Raw genomic sequence first — 24,925 nt, 5'->3', positions numbered from 1 at the left:
TTCTCTTTTATTTTGTTCATTTTCAAGCTTAAGGTCATCAAAAACAGGTCACACTTTTTCCTGTTTGTTTAAAACTTAATACTTGCTGCAATGTTAATTTAAAAGTAATCGTCGTTTTTCTGAACCGATGCTACAAGTTTTCGTGAAAATTTACAGTTTTTGGGCATTTTCCCATCATTCAGGTTCTTTTAACGCTCTTGTCACATTATTGACAGTTCTAGTGTCATCTTCTGGGTATTATAAAGTAAAACATTTTTGAAATTATTGGTTTTTTGCCGAACAAATTTTTGTTTTAACTGCTTCGACTCTTTCTTCTAGAAGAATTTATCAGCTTTTTTCTTTGGTTTTCGGTCGCTTTTTGTCATTTTTTTGTAGTCCTTTGACAAATTCTACAAAATTGCAGGTGTTAGCATCGTTCTGGGGATGAACAAATAAACCTATTTACTGATTATTGTTAATTGCTAGAGTTTTTCAATACTTTGTAATGAAACGTTTTTAAAAATTTTTTTAAAACGTTTTTAAAAATGTTTTTTTTTTAAAAAATTCAAATTTTGCTGTTTTTTGTCTACTTGTTACCTACTCTCTAAAAAACAAGCTGTTGAAAAAATAGTAATGATGAATAAAAGCAAAATTGAACATACGCATTTTTTGCTTAGTCGCTTATCGATTTAACGGCCTCCATACCGGTTTTTTGCAAAAGAATAAATTGTTTTTCGATTGTCGTTTATGTCTGTAGTTCTTTGTGTAGTGGAATGAGAGACACTGTATAACTGTAGGTCATAGTGGCTGGCTTTGAAAGAACTATTTGCTGATTTCATTTAATAGCTAAAGTTTGGAATCAAATGTTTTAGAATATAAATTAAGCTGTATTTTTTAAAATTTGAAATTGGCTGTTTTTTAACTACATATTGTCTCTTAAACTACAACTTGAACATCGAAATATTGTCTGTAGAAAAAACGCAGTCGAACAGATCTATGGTTCATAGTGCAGTGCTTATTGTTTTCGCCTTGAATACCAGTTTTTTTTGCAAATTGTTTCTTTAGTTTTTGATTTTTGTCGATTTATTGTTCTTTCTGGAGTTGTACGATATATTCCGATTAATGGTAGATTCAAATGCTTTTCTTAGAAATGAAAAACGCTATTCAGAGATTTAGGTTGGTATCCATTTCTTTGATGCCTTTGAAATAAAGAGTTTTTTTTAAAAATTTTGAGATAAACTTATTTTTAAATTTCTCCCTTTTTTCTTTTTTTTTTAAAGCTTGTTACCCAGTCTCATTATTCAACGGTCACATATCTCACCATTGGGTTTCCAAGCAGACGCAGTTGACCAATTTTTTTACTATTTATATTATGGCTTTAAAGTCTTCCACGCCGTTTTGTTGCAAAATTTAAACGAATTTTTGTTGTTTTGCATCTGACCTTTTTGTTTATGTTTGTAGACGTGGGACATATTCTGGAAATTAACAGGTCTCAATGTATTTATTTTGTAGTATGAAGTTAAATCTATTTAGAGTTTTGATTTGATATCCAATGGATTTCATTCAATTATTTTTTTTCGAGAAGACAAAAACGTTTTTTGGTAACTTTTCCTTTTTGTTCTTTATTGTCTGCTTGTTACCGAATGTCATCAAAGACTGTTCCCCTTTTTTTTCTGGCGAAAATCAAGCTTGTTTTTTCAATATGATTTTATTTGAAACTTAAGGTTTTATTTTTTTGACTTTGTTATTATTTAGTTTTTTCTTCAAAAAAGTAAACATTGAGTTTTGGATGTAAATGCTTGTTGCTGTTATTGGATTTTTTGTTTTATTTGTCTCGTAGTCTTGTTAATGACAATTCTCATTGGCCTACTAACGCGGCATTGTTAACTGTAATAAGTGATTTGAGTTGGAGGCAATTTTTTTATTCATACAGCAATTATTATTAATCAATATATACAAATTTTTGAAAGATTTCTATCTCTTCCTCATTTGGTTGATAATCTAGTCAAACTTGTGGATATGCGGGGTCGGAACCTTATGTGCGAACGCACATTACTGAGCATCCTTGTTACCATATAAAAGAGAAATTAGATTGAGAATACTAGCGATGTGGGCATTAAGACTATTAATTAGGAGATAATTAAGAGCCAGTTTGTTAAGTTGCATCCGATATGCTTTAATGTGCAAATATGTACATAGAGCGGGATACAATGCATTTTTACTGAAAAGCCATTCCAGATATGGAGACAGTTTTTTAATTCGCTTTCCCAACCTACTTTAATGTTATAACTGCACTGGTTAAAAACTTTCTATGGAACATGTCTGGCATTCTTCTTTATTTAATTTAGCAATGCAGTTAGTTTTAATTAAATCTGCAGAAGAAAGTGGTGACAGAAAATGCGAGTGACATAACTTGGTGCTAATTTTCATAATTAATTTTTGTTTATGAATAGGTAAATATACTGAATCTTGTTATTCTTTAATGCTTCTGATTTCTCTAGCTATCAGAGAAAAAATTCTGTTGTCGTATCTTATCCCTTTTTGAGTTGTTATTCTCACCATTGAAATATCGTATACTTTCTGTTTTTAATTTTCAAGTTTGTAGATTTTCCTGCCAAAATTCCACTTGGGTAATCGAAAGAGTGCGTTTTTCTCGTTTTAGTGAGAACACACTAATCGTTGATTACAAAAATTAAGTTATATATATATATATATATATATATATATACATACACACACACACACACACACACACACACACACACACACATATATATATATATATATATATATATATAAGAGACACCCTGCTGTTTTTTGCTTCAAATGTAGAGAGCTTGTCAACGGTGGAAAGCGAACAAAAAAAGATAATTATGAGAAAAAGTACCTCAAGTTTTTATACATTTTCTGATCTAGATGTTATTCAAACTTTTGGCTTTAATTGATTTAAAGCATGCGACTAGGAAAAAATTGAGGAGTCTAAACAACGCAAGTGAGTGCCAACAAAGAAAGAAACAAGATAAGTATTATAAGAAAACTGGTCCGACCGACTCAAATTTCATATGACTTAAAGAATTAGAAATCAGAATTTGAGCACAGTGGCTAATAGGAAAGTAATTAGAACCTGGTACAAAACATTTTTCAATTGAAAAATATTGCATATAATTTGTTTTTTCTTAAAAAAAACTGGCATTTGATAAAAAAAATTTCCGAAATTTTTTCCGAATTATAAGGAAATTTTCGATAAATCTTTGGGTCACTAATGGGCTAACTCGGACTTCTGCTCTCACGGTTTATAGGATTTCCGGTTTTTATCCACGCAAGAAGGTTTAAAGTAATCTCATTAATTGGACAGATATTATTTAAAGTCAGAACCTGAATATTAAATTTGTGAAAGCAGTAATCATATTTTGATCAAACGATTTGGAGCAGTCAGCAGTGCTTGAACGTCCAGAGATTTCTTTTGGCATTGAGAATTTTTGGGAGAAACCACACCGGACTCAACAACACGCTGGGCAAAACTAAAACTTCACTTCAAAATGGGACTCTTAGTGGAACCAAACATTTCCACTGGATGCATTACTGGAGGCAAGCACAGTTTGAGGCAGTAAACTTAACACCAAAACACTATTATGCCAAAATTCTAGCTGCATCTTCAGCTCAATCGGGATGGGACAGACGGTCCCAAAAAATTTTATCACAAAGAGCCAACAAAACAAATGCGAAAGGGTGTTAGACCAATCCACTCTTTGTTTTGAAGATCCGTGAACTCCTTGTGATAGAAGAACTGTTTCGTGCCTTTATCTGAAGGTTGGCGGAGAATAATCAATATTCAATAAAAACCAGCACATCAAAATTGACAGTCTCATTGCAATCCAACTTTGTAACCAAATGGAAACTGCCTTTGTTAACCGAAGAAAATCTCGTTGAATAGATATGCTTTTATCACTACAAAAACTCCCGCGTGACGAGTCAATTGATTTTTTAAACTGAAGTTAAAACAACAAGCAGAGAATAGTCTCGTGGGCAATTAGGAGGAAACCTTCATTCGAGATATCTTCTGGCTGACAAACTGAAATGCTGAAGTAAAGATTTTTATCGGGTAGAGTGTACAATGTCACCGGGCGCGGATAATTGCAAAAAACAAAATAGGTGTCAGAAGCAAAAGGAAATCTCGATTTCGTCGTTCATATTATGATTGCACCGCACCGACTATTTAAAACTTTACCCGACCAACTCAATCTATTCTACAACGTAGCAACATTTTCTTTTCAGACAAAGAAAATATGTTGTAGTTCTGATCAAAACCGCTTTTCTAACCACCGGAATCTGTGCTCCGCAGTGATGGAGGAAATTTTTACATTTGTAGTCTTAAAAAACCATTTTGCCCTACTATACATACATAGCAGAAAGCTGTTCGGGAGCGATTTGGGTAGATTCGCTCGGCCAAAGAGACCTAAGGAGACCTCCGATGAACCGATTGCAACATTGGGATATATTCAAGCTGCCGTTGAATTTAAAAACAGGACCTGCCTGAACAGTTTTTGAAAACAGTTTCAAAAGGCCGTAGACGATTGTTGAGACATGACATATTTGCGGCCCTGGGATTCTTTCTGATACAGAAAGACCTAATGATACCAAAATTACCTTTAAAACCTAAATGTAGATCCAGAAATCATACTATTACAATATATACCCTATCAAGATTGTTGTTGCTTAGGAACTTGTCCACAAAATGAGTTGAGAAGAAATTTTCAAAAACAAACGCCGTGAAATCCAAAAAGAGTTTTAAAATAAAGCCGGAAAAAGGAATAAAAATTATAGGATGAAATCTTCAGAAAATGTAAAGATCGAAATGCGAAAGGGTTATCCAAAAAGGACACATTGCTCAACCCTATGACCATTGTGATCCAAGTTTTGTTTCTTCAATTTAGTAACCACGAAACTTGACAAGTCAGTGCAAAAACTTTTGGGCTCAAATTTAACAAATCAAGCCATCCAAAAAAAATGAGTATCAGATGTCTGAAAATGAATCATTTAATGATTCTTTCTCACAAATGAAAAAAATGCATCTCAAAGCACAAAAAAGTTTACAACGTTAGATCTCAATAGTCAATTAAAATTTACTTCTGACAACGCAAAAAACTTTTTGAAATATTATCTGCGTCAATCCATGTGGAATATGCAAGTTTTTATCCAATTTTTAGGTTCTTCATCATTTTTCTTTAATCGTACGTCTAAATGCAGAAGTAGAACAACTAAATTTTTTTATTGTCTCTGAAAATTACACACAAATAACCTCATAATAAAAAATTGACTCGGTGGGAATTAAATTGGCACAGACTGGTGTTCTTCACTTGACTCTAAAAATTCTTGAAATCGAACCATACTGGGAACCAATTCATTGAAAATGTTACGATTGTTTTCAGGGACTTTCAAGTAAGCACAAATTTCTCTGCAGTCAATTAACGTTTCCCAAGATGTGAACAGCGCACAACACTAGTTTAGGCATTCGAAGCACACGCTATGGTTGAATTCGAACTCTCTTATTAGCTAGACAATAATTTCTCTACTTCTAAACTGTCTACACTGACTTTTGACAAAATCTTTCATTTTTTTCTTTAGATGAAGCTACAGTGCGCGTGGACAACCTCATTCCCGAATCGGCGTTGGTGTATGGCGCTGGCCTCTAGCGATGAGGCACAACAATAAATGGAAACAGCGGAGGACGAATCCAGATTCACTCTTAATCCCGGAGTAGGAGGATCAATTCCTATAGAAAAACGGAGCTATGCAGGTGAAATTTAATAAATACACGTAGAACTAATGCAAACAAACGTTCCAAGAAAAACCTCGAAGGTCCTATTGCGGTTCTTACAACGGGGTCCACTGTCATAAAAAGATTGCCCAAAACTCTCGTAGTTCTGGAGCCAGGAAAGGCTGATATCAGGGTTCGAATGTCTTAATTGGAAAAAACTGGAACGCGTGAAGAGCAAAATATCTCATGGTATTATATGTCCTGCGATGAGGTCCATCAATCACAGAGAAAAACTGGACGCAAAAAGCATTTCTCATAAATGAGATTCGAAACGCAAACGATATGACGACAAAAAACGAGGCATTAAAAAGTGCAGATAGAAGTGTAGTTTCCAAAAAATTATGCCCCACAAATCATTTTATGTGGGGCAAAACTCCTCAGTCTTTGTTCTACCTACACGATCACGATCCGCTACACTGTTTTCTACAAAATTACGTGTAACACAACAACGGCTCTCAATCCAGTAACCATTTCCGACAAAACCTGATACATATACTCCAAAAAGTAAGAGCCGAAGAACTTGCAATTAAGTCTCCCAAACGACTTCGGTTTCAAAAAGGCCCCAAACTCTGTCAAATCAGCTGCATCAGCACCTGTTAACCTTCTGAACTCCATTGGCGGTCAAGTGCTCAGACACTCTCAAGTGCCCAACAACTATCGCCTCATTCATCTTCTGAGACCGTATTGGTTCTCCAGCCAACCAGGTAATGCGATCATTGAATTATTCAAGTTATGTATTCTAATTGTCAAGCGAAATTGAACTTTCAGTATGTGATGCAGAGGATGCATAGCTAAATGGAGACTAATAACATTTCAATAAATCTGAAAGCATGAAATTTTGTAATTTCTCATCTTTTTTTATCTTGAGGATCACCTTGATCTTATATACTCATTCTGACACTTTCTGTTACTTTTGTAATTGTGGAACCAGTTACACATTTTTGTCTTTTCAAGTTATCTTGATTTACTCCTGAGTACGCAGCCCTAGACGAGCAAGGATGGTTATCTTACAAGATCTTGCAAGATTCTTGCAAATAACGTTTATCTTGCAAGATCTTGCAAGATACTTGCAAATAACGCTAATCTTGCAAGATGCAAGATCCGGACGCTTACCTTGCAAGAATCTTACAAGAATCTTGCAAGATAGACGTCCCAAATTTTAATTATAAAATAAAAATTCTACACCCCAATTAACTCAAAGACCATGTTATCTTATGATTTCAGTCCATTGAAGGGAGCTCTCGGTTCAACGGAAAGTTCTATATTAATGATCACATTTCTCATCCTTCTAATCCTTTCTAAGTTCTTCCTATAGCCAAACGGCACTCCCACTGAGGTTTGCACACAGTCTAAAGACAAAAAATGGGGTCCAAAATTTTTTGCCTGAAATTAATTTTTCTCTCGGGCATCAACGGAAAGTTTCATATCAACTTTGCTGTCGATAACGTATTTGAAATACTCTTTTCCAGGAAAATAATTCAATGATCTTTTTAATGGTTTGTTCTGTTCACACCAAGCGTGAATGATGTGTTAAGCACTAAAAATGGTCATAAAAAAGCACGCAGAAGGTTTCAGCTTATGATATATAATGATTTAATCGACTTTTTTTTATCGGTAAACGATAATTTTCTGTGAGTGCATTCGCTTTGGATCTTTATTATGTTGCGATTACCACCAGAAACAATTGTCAGTGCTATATTTGTTAGTCTTAGCTATTTTAGGGTCTCTCTTTTTTTCTTTGGACGTTAGGGAATAGGTCGAATCCTATTCTCTAATCTTCAAAGAAGCTAAAGAGGCCCATGCAACAGCTAAAGGCATGTTTCCGGAGGTTCTTGCAAGACGGTTATCTTGCAAGAGTCTTGTAAGATGGTCAGTTATCTTACAAGACTCTTGCATTTCGGACGGTTATCTTGCAAGATCTTGCAAGAATCTTGCAAGAGTCTTGCAAGATGATGCATAGTGTTGCAAGATTCTTGCAAGATTCTTGCAAGATCTTGCAAGATAACCGTCCTCAATCGACTAGGGAGCTTAGTCCCACAGTGACATAATTAAACAGTAAAGCTTTTCGATCCGCAAAAAAGGTATTTCAATCTAAACCTTAATTTATATCGGCAAGGAGCTACTCATATATTGGCAATATACGAGGAGCATCTCCCTAGTTTGGAAAACAAAGTTTAGATAAATCTATAACATTATTTACCAGTATGAGAACTCTTTCTTCATTAAAGGTTTTTTAAAGATAGCTCCCATCAAACGCACGTGTGGATCTATTAGCAACGGTTTTTGACTCACGTTAATGAAAAACTGGCTGAGAAAATGAGTGTTGTTGCTTGAAATTCATACATCGGACCGGAGAAATATTTAGACTTAAATGTTGACAGAACTCGGATGCTCGGTAATCTGCTTGTGCACAAAAAGTTCCGACTTTTCCGTTCACATAAATATTTAAAAGGACAAACGTTGTTACTCAACGTCCTCATTTTGATGAATAGTACACGTTTAACTAGTTTAACTAGAATAATACAAAGCAAGCTTTTGCCTTTACAGTTTGTAAAAAAAAGGAATATTAAATGCAAGCAAATTTAAAAAATATTTTTTCGGTCCCCATGTCTGGTTAAGTATGATGATCTTTGACGAAGTTGTCAAGGTTTGATAGATCTACGACTCGAACTTGTGATTTTGTGTAGAAACAGCTTGGAACTATTTTAAAAAGTTTAATTTACTATAGTGTTCATTTTTTAAAAAAATGAATTATAGAGGCTGAAGCAAAATTCGGGGTTTAAACTAATAAAACACTGACAACTAGGCTAGACGATAATAATATGCGTTTTCCTCCTTATGATCTGCACATTAAAATGTAGATACGAACTAAACACTAAGTTCTGTTTAATATAATAACTGCTAAATTACAAAAACTACTGTAACAAAACCGTTTCGTCGGTTTATCGAAAGTTTAGTTTGTCCAAAATTAATTGCTTCGTTGAATTCTCGATAACAGCAAAAGTCAGTTGAATAAAGATAATCGAATCGAAATTCTGATTTCAAATTTATATCGGTGTCAATATCATGAAAACCAAAAATCTATTTGAGATGTTCCAGCAGATTAAAAACGAACAGTTTTGATTGTTTACACAAATGCTTTCGTTGACACCAATGAAAGGCAATAACAAAAAAGATTAAACTAACTACAAGTAAAAAAAATCATAAAATAGTTTCCTAAATACAACGTTCGTTATCCACGATTTTTTAAAAAAATATCTGTCAAAAACACTTTAGATATTGTTTACACCACCTACTTAAAATAAAACCGTAAAAAATTGATCTTAATTAAAAAGTTTAGTTGCTGTGACTAGTGTTTGGAACCCAAATTGCGAAACACAGAATCTAACAGAAGCAGATTTAAAAATAGCAAAAACAAATTTAACTTTTTTTTAAAGATTATGAGCTGGCAAGCACATTAAACGTTTTTGCCATATGGTACACACCATATGGTAAAAATACTAGAAAACAAAAAATGAACCACTGTTTTTTCAGACGCGAATGGCGTTAAGTTCAACAATCAATGCAAATTTTAAAAAAAATTACCCATTGTGTTGAAATTGAATGGTGTCAATGGCACTAGGCGCATCTAAAAACGCTTGAGTAGCTAAATTCTTATTACGAGCGATCACAATAAATTTATTATTATTAGAACTGAAGACAATTTTTCAAAAAAACCTGAGAAAACTTTTTCTACAATGCAAAGCGTTCTAACTAAATTATTTCTTTTCAAAAGTGTAGCAAAAAAGAAGCAGTAGGTTGTTTCAATTTCTGGATTCAAACATTTATGAGGCACCAGATTTTGAACGTTTTGTTAAGATACGGCCACTTGTTCACCTAATTTGATGAACAAACAGGCACTTGATACCAATGCTACTGCAAAATAATTATCACAGAGAAAGTAACATTTACTTTTTTTGTAGTCCAATTATTTGTTTCCAGAAAAGCTAAAAATACAATTTCCTTAGAATCCTGAAAAGTAAAAGAAAGAGGCTTTATTGATCGAGGCTACTTAATAAATAAGTTCTTGAAGGATGTTTTTGAGCAATCAAATATCAGCGGTTTTTTTCCGAGAAATAGCGTCTGACACAAGTAATGCACTTAAAAAGGGACAGTATTGATGAAGGAAAAAATTTTTTAGCGCAGTTGTTTTTGAGAAAATGAACAGTAGCAGTTTAAATTTGATGCAAGTTGACACCCTTTCTATTGTTCAAAAACACGTCAAACACAGCAATCAGCAGAAATTGACTGGAAAAATGCATATGAGGATATTGCTTCTCCTCCAGCTTGCGAGCCCGAAATATATTCAGCCAGGATCGCGTAGATTCAGCAAATAAACTTTTATAAGAAGAATACAGAGTTCTTTAGCTAGAAGAAGTTGCCCTTGTTAAAAGAAACAAAAAATCTCAAATCTTTATAATTTCAGATAGTTTGAACTGGAATTTTTGTTCCTCTTTATTTTATTAAGTGAATGAAATATAATTGAAAAGTAGCTGAGAACTGTCACCACATAAAAGAATATTTGGAGCCTATATATCTAAAATGCAGAAGTGTAAAGTCTGATAGCTCAACAAAAAAAAAAATTTTTCTAGCTTTACAATTTAATTAGTAACTTTAGTCGAAGGTTACAAAAAAGCGTAACTTGAATTATTATTGTTATTATTATTATTAATATTATTGTTTTTATTATTATTAATTAATTGACTTGGTACCCGCTATACGGGAATCACTTTGTTTATTAGTTACAAAGCAGGACCAATTTACAGGATACTGATAGTATTTGAGATTCACTGCCTTTAATTTCAAAAGAGAATTCGACTGTTTCAGAAAAAAAACTGTTGGACATGTCCAGTCAAAAGTGTGAGATGTCTATTCGCTGGGTGAGAACATTTGCATATTTCACAACTCTCAAAACCAAGTACGCTTCCAATATGAGTGATTTTGTCCAATTAAAAGTTGTCCTGAAAAATTGTTTTTTTTTTGTAAAACGGTTGTTGTGTGCTCCCTTGATAACCTTGTAATTATCATCAAACTTAAGGGCAGTATCACAGTTGTAAATTTTGTTCAGCATAAGCAGATAATTTCGAAACAAAAGTGCACTGATTGGCAACAGATTGTGATAAATTAGGCTCTGATTGTAGTCGCTATAGGTATAAAAATTTCTGACTCAAAGCCCAATTGAGCGTTCGCCTTTGCATCTTCTAGTTTTATGCAAATTCGCCATTTCGAAAACTTATTTTTTGGCGCGTAAAGGAGAATTGATAATAATTAACCTTTGTATGAATTTACTTTTACTCTCTTTTTTGTAGAAAAGGGAACGTTTTTCTTCGAGAAAAAAGCTTTTATTGTGCCTAAGATAGCCGCTGATTGATATGACTTCAACTTATTAGTAAAATTTATAGCAAGGTCATTCCCCGACAATTTACATGCAATTTCTGTATCATCTGCACACAAGGGGACCCTACACTGGTCTGACCTTTCGCATCAAAACATTTAGCTCCAAACTTTGCCATGTTGAATTTCAACCTGTTTTCTTTTGACCATTTGATATTTTTGTTGACATCATTTGGAAGCGAAAATGAATTCACTTGTCTTCCAAAAAATTTAGCGTCATCGTTTGTTAAACTATTAGGAAATTATGTATTGAAAAAATGCTATTACGAAAATTTCTGTGCGCAGCACTTACCACTTTGCAAATTGAACAAAAGTTTGAAAATACGAGCTATAAAAGAATTAGCTATAAAAACGTTTAGAAGACACTTTTGGCCTATAAGCACTTTACATCTTTTATTTCAAAATGGCATCATTTAGTGATGATATTTCGCTCGGGTGGTGTGTTTTTCCTTGATTACATCAGTTTAGATTGAGTTAAAGCCAATGATTGTTTTTGGTCGGATCAGAGTTTGTGGTACGTTTGTACCTTATTTTAGTTCATATTCATTAAGTTGTACTAAATAATTTATTCTTGTCCTTGTCAGACTAAAAGTCATCATTTCATTATGCAAGTATTTTACCGCCGACTAAAAAGTCAATATTTCATATTGTTCACATCGCCCACTTTTGATTATTATTCATTCTCTTGAATCTTGTTACTGAGTTAAGTTGCATTCAATCTAGTCTGTTTTGCATTAGTCAAAGTCCTTTTGGATTTGAGAAGGAAATCCACTCTCAGTAATTTGGTCTGCATTCGCAACACGATTGCTACTAATTCTAAAAGTGGTAATCCACTAATTCAGTAAAAGTTGGATTCGCGCCTCGAATCCATTCGCCTAAATCTAAGTGGATTAGTGACACAAAATTGTATCTCTACAGTCAGAGATATCACATGGCGCAGTCAGCAACTAAAGAACGTGCACTCTTGGGAATCGAACCCTTTTGGGACAAACCAACACTTGAACCTCCATTGCGATGGGAGAGATGGCAGATTATGTTAAAACTGGCTATCATGGCTAAAGAAGGAATATCAATTGACACTCTCCTTGGCGATCCTCCGGACAAAGTCACTCTACCTCCAGAGCCCATTTACGAAGCTGATGTCGAAAATAGCACAGCTCAAAGTGAACGAGACCGACGTACTAGAAACGAGCAACTAAAAAATTCGTGGCTCAATAGATGTCAAAAAATAGAACTTGTTGGCATACTATGTGGAGAAAAACCTTGGAAGTACTGCAATAGTAAAGCAGTCTCTCTAATATACCTCAGCCTGGGAATAGAAGGGAGACGAATATTCGGTTCACAAGAACCGAATATCCAGACAGATAGAGTGACAACAAAAATCCTTTGGGATTGCCTTGATGGTGTGTTCACGAAGCAAAGAAATATCACATTTGATCGATACACATTTCTCACTCGGAAACAAATGAAAGGAGAACCTGTGGAAAAGTTCTACGGGTGCCTTAGAGAGTTGTCTCTAAACTGCGATTTGGGAAGTCACGAAGAATCGATCATCCGAGATGTCTTTATTGCTAATATGCAAGATCGTGAAATTCAACGGGAACTACTCAAAGAGACACGGACGGCTAAAAAAGCTCTAGAGGTGGCAATGAACATTGAAATGGGAATACAAAACCAATTGAAAATTTCTGGAACTTCCATTCCCAACACTACAAATGAAATTTGAAGTCAATCAATAAATAGTGTCCAAGGATCGTGGAATAGAACCCGAGCACCGACAAATCAATTTGTCAAACCTACGATTTGCCCAAATTGTGGCTATGGCTGGACTCCCTCCCATAGACAAAATTGTTCTGCACGTGGAAAATCTTGTAAAAATTGTGGAATCGCTAATCACTTTGCAAAAGTTTGTCGCAAACCAAAACAACTTAGTAAACCGAAACCTAGAGTAAATTATGTAGATGACTCGATTTCTGAGGCGGCTACAGCAGGTACCTCAACAACGGCGGCAGAACAAGTCAACAATATCAGCAAACTTCTACAACAGAAAAGTATTTACGACGCCAATTATGATTCTGATTACGACGACTATAACGATAACTGTGTAGCTGCTATTTCCATCAAAAACGACACACGTGAGGTAGAACCTGTAAATTTAGACATTTGTGTTGGAAATACATACACAAAAGCATTGGTGGATTCGAGCAGCGTATGCACTATTGTCAACAAAAGTCTGGCGGACACAGTGGTGTCAGATTGCAACAAAAGCTATTGGGTGGAGTCACCCGAAATACATGATTTGAAAACCTTTTCAAATGATATAATCAAGATTGTAGGTGTAATCAACACATCAATAAAGTGTAATGACTGGATAGCCACGGGCATTGATGTAACTGTTGTGGAAGATTGTCACCGACCCATCATTGGACGAGATCTATTTCCAAAGCTAGGCCTTTCTGTTATACAATTGAAACAAGTTGCTAATATTGATCAAAATCAATGTCCAATCAAGATGCAGATCTCTTTTGATTTTCCAGATCTCATCACCCGTGTCGGTAAATCTTTAAAACATTCAGTAAAGTCGACATTCCATAATGAATTTACACCTACACATCAAAAAGGACGACGAGTTCCAATTAATTTACAACCACTCGTTAATATAGAACTTAAAAAACTACTTGATGAAAAACACATCATAAAATTAAACAGTTGCTCAGATAAAAATTTTATTTCTCCTATAGTCATTAGAGTTAAAAGAGATAAAACAGTTAAATTAGCCTTAGATTCCAAAATCTTAAATAAATCTATTCATAAAAACAAATACCAAATGCCAAATATTGATAATTTGATTGACACAATTCAACAGAATTTAAATACATCCGCATCACAAGAAACAGCATATTAGTCAACACTGGATTTGAAGTACGCATACAGTCAACTTAAATTAGATCCGGAAACGGCTCAACATTGTAACTTTAATATCATTAGCGGTGAGAAAACTGGAACATATCGTTTTATTACAGGCTTTTACGGTTTAACCGATATGCCAGCAGCTTTCCAAAAAGTAATGGATTACACATTAGTCGGATTTCAAAATACTTACTGTTTTTTGGATGATATTATAGTAGTTAGTCGTGGCTCTAAAGATGACCATTTAAAACTCGTATATAAATGTTTAAAGAAATTAGACGAGGATAACTTACGAATTAACTTACCTAAATGTCCTTTTGCAAAGACCAAAATAGAATGGTTGGGTCATAAGTTTAGTCAATCAGGAATAGCTCCACTTGAGTCAAAAACAGCGGCAATCGCTTCACTACCAGCACCTAAATATTTAAAACAACTTAGATCCTTCTTAGGCCCTGTCCATTACCTCGGAAAGTTTATTCCTAATTTGTCTCAATTGTGTCATCCCCTTCGTCCTTTATTAAAAAAGAACACAAAATTCATTTGGAACACTGAACATGATACACACTTCCAAGCAATTAAAGATAAAGTTGCAAACACCACAGAAAATACACACTATAATCCTCACTTGGAAACGCGGATCAAATGCGACGCTTCAAGAGCGGGTTTGGGAGCAGCACTAGAACAACGTTCGCCTTCGAGATGGCACACAGTTGCATTTGCGTCTCGTTTCCTCAACTCTAATGAGGAACGTTATAGTATTAATGAACTCGAATTATTAGGTGTGGTGTGGTCTGTAGAATATTTTAAATATTATTTATTTGGCAAATCTTTCACAATTATCACAGATCACCGAGCATTACTATCCATTATGAAAGAACATAGATCAAATAAATCTATAATAGTAGATTAACACGCTGGATTGATCGTCTTTTACCTTTTGATTTTAACATTGAACATATACCCGGTGCAAAAATGGGGCTGGTAGATTATATTTCTCGCCAACCAAATAAAAAAGCAAAAGTTACAAAAAATATGACGAGGAATTTGCGGTAGCAACAATTACCCGCATTCGTGACGCGATTGCAGCAATTTATGTAAATACCACGCCACAAACTTGTCAATCACAGCACTTTAACAGCGTTCCTCACACAAATTCCACACGTGCCTCGCATCCTCGCTTAACAAACAATTCTCAATTGCTTTCTGCCATTAATCGAAATACAACTCAGTTGCTTCTTGAAAATTCTGCAAACGCAGCACAATTCCACTCTCTCTCTCTACCAACAATACAAAGCCAGTTCAAATCCAGTCGCAATTCAATTGCCCCTCATATACATCACATATCCTTTCAATCAGTAATCACAAAGTGAGCAGCTCTGCGTCTAATCCACAAACTCCCCCTACACACAGCCGGGTCACATTTCAATCTACCCCCAATTCCAATACCACCCGCTCATCAAATGACGGACAAACTTCCCCCAACTTAGAATTGTCAAAAGAAGAGGTCTTTGAGAACAACCTGACGCAACTCTTCACAAAGGGATTCTTAGCAGTTCTCACTAGTAAGGACGCTGTTCTGAAAGAAGTACGCGACTGCGTTCTCCAAAACGACCCCCAAAGGTGTAAGGAAGTGAATCCTTACCTCTTCTCATACTGGAGGGATTTGCATGTTCGCTCGGATGTGTTTGTGTGGACGAACGCGTTGCGATTCCACACTCAATTCAAGACGCGGTCTTGGAAAGCCTCCATTTAACGCATCCAGGAAGTTGGGGCATGATAACGCTCGGGCAATACGCGTTCTGGCCGTATATGCACCGAAAAATTTTGAATAAAGCGGCCACGTGCAAGCCTTGCACTGATATTGGTAAGAATCTTAAACCTGTTATTCCGGCGTCTAAATAAAAACCTTTATTGCCATGTACAGAACCAAATGAAGAAATACAAATTGACTTTGGAGGTCCCATCACCAATGAAAAAGATCAAGATATCTATTTTCTTGCATGTATTGATCGTTTTTCTAAATATACTTCTGTAGAAGTAGTTGATAAAGCTAATGGACCTAATGTTATTAAATTTCTTGATGACTACAATCAAATTCACGGTGTCCCTCGAAACATCAGATTAGATCAAGCACGTTGCCCAATAGGTTATAAAGTTAAAAATTTTTGTAAACAACATAATATTAACATTATCACTGCCCCAGCAAACGATCATAGAGCTATAGGATTAGTGGAGCGTTTGATACAAACTATTAAAAGACGCTTAGGCTGTATGAAATTAGACACTAGAAATAATACATTTACAATTAAAGAAGCAATTAGGTCAATTGTATATCAATTATGTATCTGTAAACAAAAGACAACAAACGTAGCACCTTTCCAAGCACATTGTGGAAGAAAACTAAATACACCACTAAGTAATATAAGTACAACACCTAAATCATCTAATCTATCATATGAGAACATTCTTCACCACTATTTAGACGCTGATACTGTCCCGGTTGAAGACTACTTAGACGAAAATGGATGGGTAACGGGTGACCGCAGTGACATTTTAATTGACGAGGCCATGCAGAGGGCTCAGGTAGACGCGGGTCGTCGCTACAATGGCGATCACAACAAGTCTGTCTCCCGCTTCATTCTGCACCCCAAATTGAACAACCCAATCCCGCGGACAGAGCAATCCCTTGACCTAAAGTTGGCCCGGAAGGTAACGAAGCGCTCAAAACGTGATCTTCGCGGACTCTGGGAAACTCTGGCCCCCGGCAGTACAGTGGTCCGTACTTCCAACACAACTACAGTCATTAAGGAGCCAGGAGTACCGGAGGTCAGTGTACGCAATAGCGATATTGCTAAGTTCGGCACTCGTGCAGAACGCAATACTGATTTATGGGAGTATGCAAAACACCGACCTTTGCCGTATGAAAAAACAACCGAGGAAAAGATCGGGCAACACACCAAAGAGTTGAAGAAAAAATTTCGCGGAGAAATTAAAATCCGTCATCGCCCCAATCAGTCTGATGCAGCATCGGGAGTCTCGTCTGCAAACAGCAACATCTCGAAAGCGATGGCGTCTAGAAAACCCCGAAAACCACAAACAGGAGGCAAACGCTCCCGAACTACATCTACCACACTGAACACCTTTAATGCATCATCAGTTGCTGCCTCCTCTGCAACATCATCAGTTGCCTCTCCATCAACTTCACATACTAAACGTAATCGCCGCGCGCCTGATTATTACGGATTCGAAAGTTCGGTGTGTTCCTTGAGTGACGATTCAGCTGCTCCCGTATCTAAAAAACAAAGATCCGCGAATCCTGTAATAGAAACTATTATACAAGAAGAAGCAGCACAGCCTCCCGTTCCTGATACGGACTATGAATTGCAAGTGTTGAGTCCCCCTGCACCCCCTCCAGTGGGAACGTGGTCACCCGTGGAGTATGACTATGACGATTATGCACGGGAGATAAGTATGAGCGTCTTTGATGCCGAAAATCAAATTTAAAGCAAAACTAATTGAACTTCATGATTATTTGTTCAATTGTCTAAATTTCAATCTTGTAATTGTTGAGTTAAATGTGGAATGGTATTACTTTTCCACTCATTTTATGTTTAGTGTTTACCTTAAATTTGTGTTCGTGTTGGATATTCTTTGTTAAATTTGATGTTGCTAATTTAGCCATATCTTCGATGTTCTACTTTTGCTGGATTCGCATCGCGAATGTGCTTTAATTTAAGTTGAACGCATACATTTTACGGGAAATGCTTAACCGTTTACATTGTTCTAATTTATTTCAACATTCGAGCCACTTTTCCAATGTTCATCATCCACTTGTCTGTTGTTGCTCATAATCTTTATTATTTATACTAACCAGTACATATGTTAATATTATCATAAATTTTTCACTGTGCAGTTTCAATATTTGCCCAGCAGCCCAGGATATGTGGTACGGTTGTACCTTATTTTAGTTCATATTCATTAAGTTGTACTAAATAATTTATTCTTGTCCTTGTCAGACTAAAAGTCATCATTTCATTATACAAGTATTTTACCGCCGACTAAAAAGTCAATATTTCATATTGTTCACATCGCCCACTTTTGATTATTATTCATTCTCTTGAATCTTGTTACTGAATTAAGTTGCATTCAATCTAGTCTGTTTTGCATTAGTCAAAGTCCTATTGGATTTGAGAAGGAAATCCACTCTCAGTAATTTGGTCTGCATTCGCAACACGATTGCTACTAATTCTAAAAGTGGTAATCCACTAATTCAGTAAAAGTTGGATTCGCGCCTCGAATCCATTCATCTAAATCTAAGTGGATTAGTGACACAAAATTGTATCTCTACATTCAGAGATATCACAGAGTTGTTGATGGTAATTTCTTTTCCAGTCAAAGTCGAGAAAAATTAAAACATTAGAGCCAAAATAGTTTTTTTTGTTTGAGGACCGAGGACACTGCTAGACCCACAATAGAGTTTTTAAGCATATATTGGAGTCTCATTAGCAAATTGAAGCACAAATAATTCTTCAGTAATAGTCAGACTGAAATCCTGTTTGATTATTCAGTGATCGAAGACATTCATAAGTCAACAAGCTGCAATCGCCCTTTTTTGATAAAAATCCAAGTTAAAAGAATTAGCTATTTGACCCACTCGCGATTTCTTAGATTTAAATTTATAATGACTGGCAAGTGCAAATACTAGTCAACATGACAAAACTCATAAAACTGCGAAAATAAGAGAAGGAGCTTCAGAGGATATCAGAAACAAACAATTCTCTGATTAATAAAATCAGATTACATATACATTGCATATTGAAGAATGGAAGACTATCCAAGATCTAAAATTTTATTAACTAAAAAATATGAAAAAGAGTATGAACTAAAAAGTGTATAAACTTTACTTCGCTGCTTTTATCTTTGTTTTGATGTCTGAACATTGTCGCTGACGCTTTCAACATATTCAAGTTTTTGTTTCAACCCGCTGTGCCTAGCTGAAAAAACACAAAGATGCATTCAACTTTAAAAACTCAAGCTTTTACGAACTTTTTATAGATTGCATTAGAAATCAGATTAAGTTGAGTTCATACTATTTAAAATTAATACGTGCGTTCATTTTAAAGATATTCTTAATGCAATAGTCTTAGGTTGAATTAAGATTATATTCAATTTCCCTTTTTACAAATTGTTTGAAGTCAAATATGGCAGTTTTGTTTATTACTGAACAGGAACCTTCTCACTTGTTGCTTTACGGAGTAACGATTATTACTGTTATTAATTTTTTCTGTTAATTACTTGACTTTATTACGAGTTTTTTTCAAAATTTACACATGAAGAGAGAGGTGCTGATAGTTATGTGGAGCTCTAAAACTGCCGCATCCCCGCGCCGTTTTGTGAAAAAGAGAGACAAATTTAATAAGCTTAAGGATTTTGGTCAACGCAATAGCGAATGCTTCATAAATAACAATCTTTAATAATATCCTTTTTTGCAAATTGTTTTCGCGGCTGATCTTTCCAAAAATTTTCACTTTACCACACGAGAGGGATGTGAGATCCCCAGTTTGGACTGTAAACAATTTCCTTTTTTAAAATCAAAATAGGCTTGACCCATGTGTGACAATTACAAAAGTCAGTTCTTCATAGAACATTCAGTTTTTTCATTCCTTATTAGACTAAGAGAGCGTGTTGATATGACCCATGATACAATGAGGCACTGGCTAGGGTTCCGCGGCAACTCAAGATCAACATAATTCAAACAGTTTAGATCTGATTTTAGTTCTGAATGATGCCTATTTGGGTTTATTTTGCTACCAATTTTGGTCTCTTTGTTACAGATATTATCTGTTTTGCTTAACATTTTTTGTTTTGAGAAGTGGTCCAATTCATACCTATTTTGAGCGGCTTGTTAGAAATGTCAGTCTGCACTACCAAAACGTAATATACGCCAATCTGACCAAAGGTATCAACCACTTTGAACAACCAGTGTTGCGCGAAAAATCAGTGAAAAAAATTCCTGCACTTATGCGAAAAACAACAGATGATTTGCAGATCTAGCCATAATTCAAGTCAGTTCATTTCCAGATATGTCAGATATTTACAAAATCGTTGAAAAATTGCAAGTGTGTCAAGTCACAGGATAGTTAACAAAAAAACACACTAGTCAGCTGATAAGTGAGAATTGACAACTACTTGAGACTAAATCACACCCAAAAAAATTTAGTGAAAATTATGATTAAAATGGAAAATATTAACGGGGATCATGGAGATCTCGGATATTTTTCAGCCATTATTTTTTATGAAGACTGTTGATATGTGCCATTAAACATTTATATATATATATATATATATATATATATATATATATATATATATACATTTATATATATATATATATATATATATATATATATATATATATATATATATATATATATATATATATATATATATATATATAGACGGCAGGCAATTGTTTTATCATCTCTAAGAACAAAAATGAACCGTTTTCTTAAGAGGCAAAAAAACTATTACGGATACTTTGCTCAATTATGATTTTTTGACCTGCTTGAAGCATTGGAATTCTATGATGTATTTGGTTTTCAATGAAGAATGACGATTAAAATTAAATTCAATATAGTGGATTAAATGAAGATACAGTGGAATATATTGTTTTTGTCCATATACAGAAATTCATCTGAAAAAGGCCTAAATTGCCTTCTTATTTAAAATCAAACAGAACAGAATGAAAGTTTAAAAATTGAAAAAAAAAGATTTTTATTTAAAAGAGCTTAAACTATTTCAATGAACACGAGTTCCAGAGTTAAATCTCAAATTGCACAATGCTCTTTAGTTATTTAACTTGGCAAGTAAGTATGTTGTTTTTGAGTGTTCATGCTTGTTTTGAGAAAAATATACTAATAGATATTCCTGGATTAAATTGTGGCAAAATTTTGATAATGGAAAAATTCATGTTTTCTTTGTGACCTGAGTAAATGATTTCAGGTTTCCAATGAATAGCTCCAAAAAATTTTGTTGAGACTAGATCACAAAGATTCCCGAACACACTTCTCCGGATGATCAGAATGGTCCGGAACAAAATAGGCAGATTACGAACGAACAACACAGAAAAACAATGATTTCAAGATTGACTTATGGTTTGAGATACATTAACTTACGTAATTGGGGTGCTAACTCTCCCAGACAATGGTCTCATGGCATATCATTATTAAAAGATTGTCTTCGAATTAAGTGTCGTCGGCTCAGTTCTGTGTGAGTATATCATAGGAGTGTCTTACTACCTCATTATGTTCGGTATGAATATCAAAGACACTTGTCACTGAAAATAGACTGAGCATCTCCGATGTTTGTAGGAAAATGAAATAATGTTAATGGGGAAAGTCGTGACCAAGTTTGAAATTTTTATCTCGATTAAAAAGCTAGTAAGTACGTGCACCTCACTTCAGCCGCCAGCTAACATCTGGTTACCACAATTTGAACCAAATGCATCGTTAAAGTGAGGTTTTGCGGAAGAATATCCTTGCTTTTGCAGAGTTAAAACTGTTTTTTGTAGAGGAATTCCATAGTATTTCCACACTTCAATTTTCCAGTGCAGCAAGTTTACAGATTTGAGGTGTACCAGACCATTATAGGATAAATCTTTTTCTATGAATTTTGTTAGGAAATGCTTTTCTGCGTGGATTCACTTTCTGCGTGAAACCGTTTCTGCGAAGATTACCTTGGACTTTTTTGTTGAATCAGAGGCAGTTTGTTAGCTGTTTCCGCTGTTTATATATTTTTTGTTAAGAGCAATGTCTTCTTTATAATTTTTTGTCAGAGCCAAATTTTGGAAATCGTCAGTGTTGTATCTACAGGTATAAAATTTTGTTTCTGACTACTTTTAACTCTGATGTGGTAGGGATTTTATTCGCTTGATCTTCATTACCACACTAGAGCTAAACCAATATTATTATAGCGACCTTAATTAAGCGCTAGAATAAGTCTCACTATATGCTCAAAATGTTCTTTGCTAATTTCCAAATCTAAGTGTTATTTGCTAGAAATAAAGTTGATTAGATATAAAGGTTAATTATTAAACAGATAGAAAGGATAGAGCACAATTTGTGGGTAAATCCTACTTGAAAATATGGTGGGGTATCTAATCTTAATCAAGAAATTAGATCAATCTTACTGCTGGATGTGAATATTACTTTAACTCTATTTTGCTATAAAATCAGCAGACTTACAATCGCTGCTGTTTTTCCCGTTTAGCGGAGGAGTAGATGTTTCGCTCTTAGGGCACATAGAGGAAGAGAGAGAGAGAGAGAGAGAGAGAGAGAGAAATAATTAGTGGAGATTGAAGCGGCTTAAGTTTTCGCTGGTTGAGTTTAGTACTGATTTCCTTCAGCAGCAAGCTCTGGGCTCGTGCGTGTTTATACTTGAGTCAACACAACTAAAAATCACACGACTTATGACTAGCTCCGAATCAATTCCTAGGTCATTCATGGAACCGACTATTATTCGTTTTTAGTCATATTATCGTTCCAGACTTGCTGCTGTGAAGAGCGGCCTGGATAGCTTCAGTATCCTTCACTTAATACGCGTATCAATAGCCGCAGTGAACTAGCCGGCATAGCTTGTGCAATAGTGTATTAAACAATACACAGCAGTGTTTGGCTATGAAAAATGTATTCATTCACTCAAAGCATTTCACGCAGCATTGGTCTCTCTTAATATTCCGTCAGTTTAGACTAAGTCTAAAGTGTTCACAAAGTCGACTGTTAAATAATTATACTCTCCGTAGTATCGGTAATAGCGGTGGCAATTATCCAAATAGCAATACTACAGCCCACCCCGGTTTAAAGAAGAGAAAAGTTGTGCTCTATTCTATAAAGTTTACATTTAAATGTAAAGAATATTAGAGCTTAAAAGTAATAGTTATAGAAAGGTAGGAGCATTTATATTCAGAGTTCAGTAATACAATGTTATTGTGAACTCAGTTAAAAGTTACTAATGGTATGAAATATGGAGTACAACGGCAGACTTGAAAGAAAAGCCTTGCCAAGGAACAATCACAAATACAAATTGTTTGTGTATAAGGTTAGCATCAATGGTTAGGTAGAGCAAGTTACAAACGAACACACTAAAAATTTAAGTGTTGAGATACCGAGTAATAAAAAGTGTTTAAAAAGTTGAGGCACAAACTAGATAGATAGAAGAGAGGAAGCGCAAGTGCGTTGTATTAAACATAAACGACAGGCTATTGATCCCAAAATGGAGAAACTTTTAGTGATAGATTAAAAGAAACATTAATACAAAATACCATATGAAAGTTTAATTGTTTTTGTTGTCAAGTTTTGCTAGAAGGACTCTTTGTTTGTCTTTTAGCTCCATAAGCTGAATTCCGAGCAGCTTATTTGTTTCAATCAATTGGTTTGCTTTTTTAGAAGCTCTTGCTGTTGTCGATCTCGGGTCTTCACAGTTTGTGAAGAGACCACTAGTTGTTTTCTCAACTCCTCTTTCTCGTGGTAAGCAGTTTGCTTTGAAATTATCAACCGGTCGAGTTTGCTCTGTAGATCTGCAATGTTGGATTCTGAATCCGAAAGCTGACGCCGGAAGTTGGAGTTTCCAACAATTAGGTGATCGGTTGAAATAGTCTCCGGTTGCGGTGAATCAGTGCTTGGGAATGCTGTAATCTGCTCGAATGGCACTTCAACACGAGTCTTCAGAACCTTGTTTTCTAGTTCGTATTTTCGGTCCTTGTCATTCCTTTTCCTAAGTCTTCAAAAAGTTTAGAGTAGGTACCAAGGAATAGTTCGGAATCACTGGCAGGGATTCGGTTGGTACTAGCATCTTGGTATTCGTTTTGACGTTTTGAATCGACGTAATTTCTGAGAGGCGCCATTGGTTATTTTTCAGTCGTTAGTGAGTAGTCTAGAGAAGTTACAAACTTCGGGTTCTGGTCGAGTGGCAGCACTTCTCGTAGCCTTTGAATTTCCAGGCGAGCGTCTTTGAGGGGGAAGCATTTTCCTTTTAGCAAACCATCGTCTAAAGGTTTTTTTTGCAAAGGTTGAACAGGCTGGGATTTAATCCTTTCGTGCGATTGTTGTCCGGGTTGGTGTTGTTGATGTTGTTTCGGCAGATAACGCTGTTTGTTTATGTTGTTCTTGTTGTGGCCACGTTGGCGAGGATGGATGGCTCGGGGTTTCTTCGTCAATGGGGGAAGGTCTGCCATCCAGTTGGTCACGGGGTCATACTGCTCTGTGGGAAGCTGGATGTCGTCTAATTGTCTTTTGGTCATCTTATGTGATCATAAACATATAAATAAATTTAAGATGAAACATTAACTTTTCAAGCGAAAACCATCGTACGTTTTATCGTACCAACAAATTCATACTCTTTGAGTACAGGAATGCAATCACACTTTATGTGCAGAATCAATTTTGCGAAGCTCCCACCGGGGTTGAAAGAAAGAAAAGAAAAATTTGAAGGAATTGAAAATTTGAAAACAATCTCCGTTTTAAAATCGGAATATCCTATAAACCAAAAAATTACTTATTTAGAAGCTTTGAATCAGATTGTGTCCGATTTAACTGACTAAAATCGGGTTTCGGACCACGTGGCTCCCTTCCATGCGACGACCCGCGCAGCTGGTTTTTTTTGTGTTGCAGTATATACCTGCTTGTGATGAAGGGTCGTTAGATGAGGAGATGGAGGAGGACTTCTATGAGGAGGCCAACAGAGAGGGTGATGATGAACGAGAGAAGTATAAGGATTGGGACGTGAATG

The 24,925-nt window shown here is 35.3% G+C and overlaps 1 protein-coding gene across 6 annotated transcripts in view; it reads left to right on the top strand.

Annotated features, from left to right (window-relative positions):
* Window positions 1–24,925, top strand: part of LOC142352136 (uncharacterized) — an 87,344-nt gene that overhangs the window by 41,691 nt on the left and 20,728 nt on the right. For 4 of the 6 annotated variants that reach the window (XM_075404518.1, XM_075404522.1, XM_075404520.1 and 1 more), the window contains one exon: window positions 5,605–6,754. In XM_075404518.1, coding sequence (XP_075260633.1) covers window positions 5,605–5,691 — 87 coding nt within the window. In that variant the 3' untranslated portion in view covers window positions 5,692–6,754. Of the gene's footprint in view, window positions 1–5,604; window positions 6,755–10,663; window positions 10,691–24,925 lie in introns of those variants that run through there. The other 2 variants (XR_012760994.1, XR_012760993.1) reach the window with 2 other exon arrangements.

This window comes from Convolutriloba macropyga, chromosome 13 (assembly GCF_964194025.1).
Source record: "Convolutriloba macropyga chromosome 13, txConMacr16.3, whole genome shotgun sequence".
NCBI lineage: Eukaryota > Metazoa > Xenacoelomorpha > Acoela > Convolutidae > Convolutriloba > Convolutriloba macropyga.
Note: the sequence above shows the minus strand (reverse complement) of the source record. Positions and strands in the feature narration are given on the sequence as shown.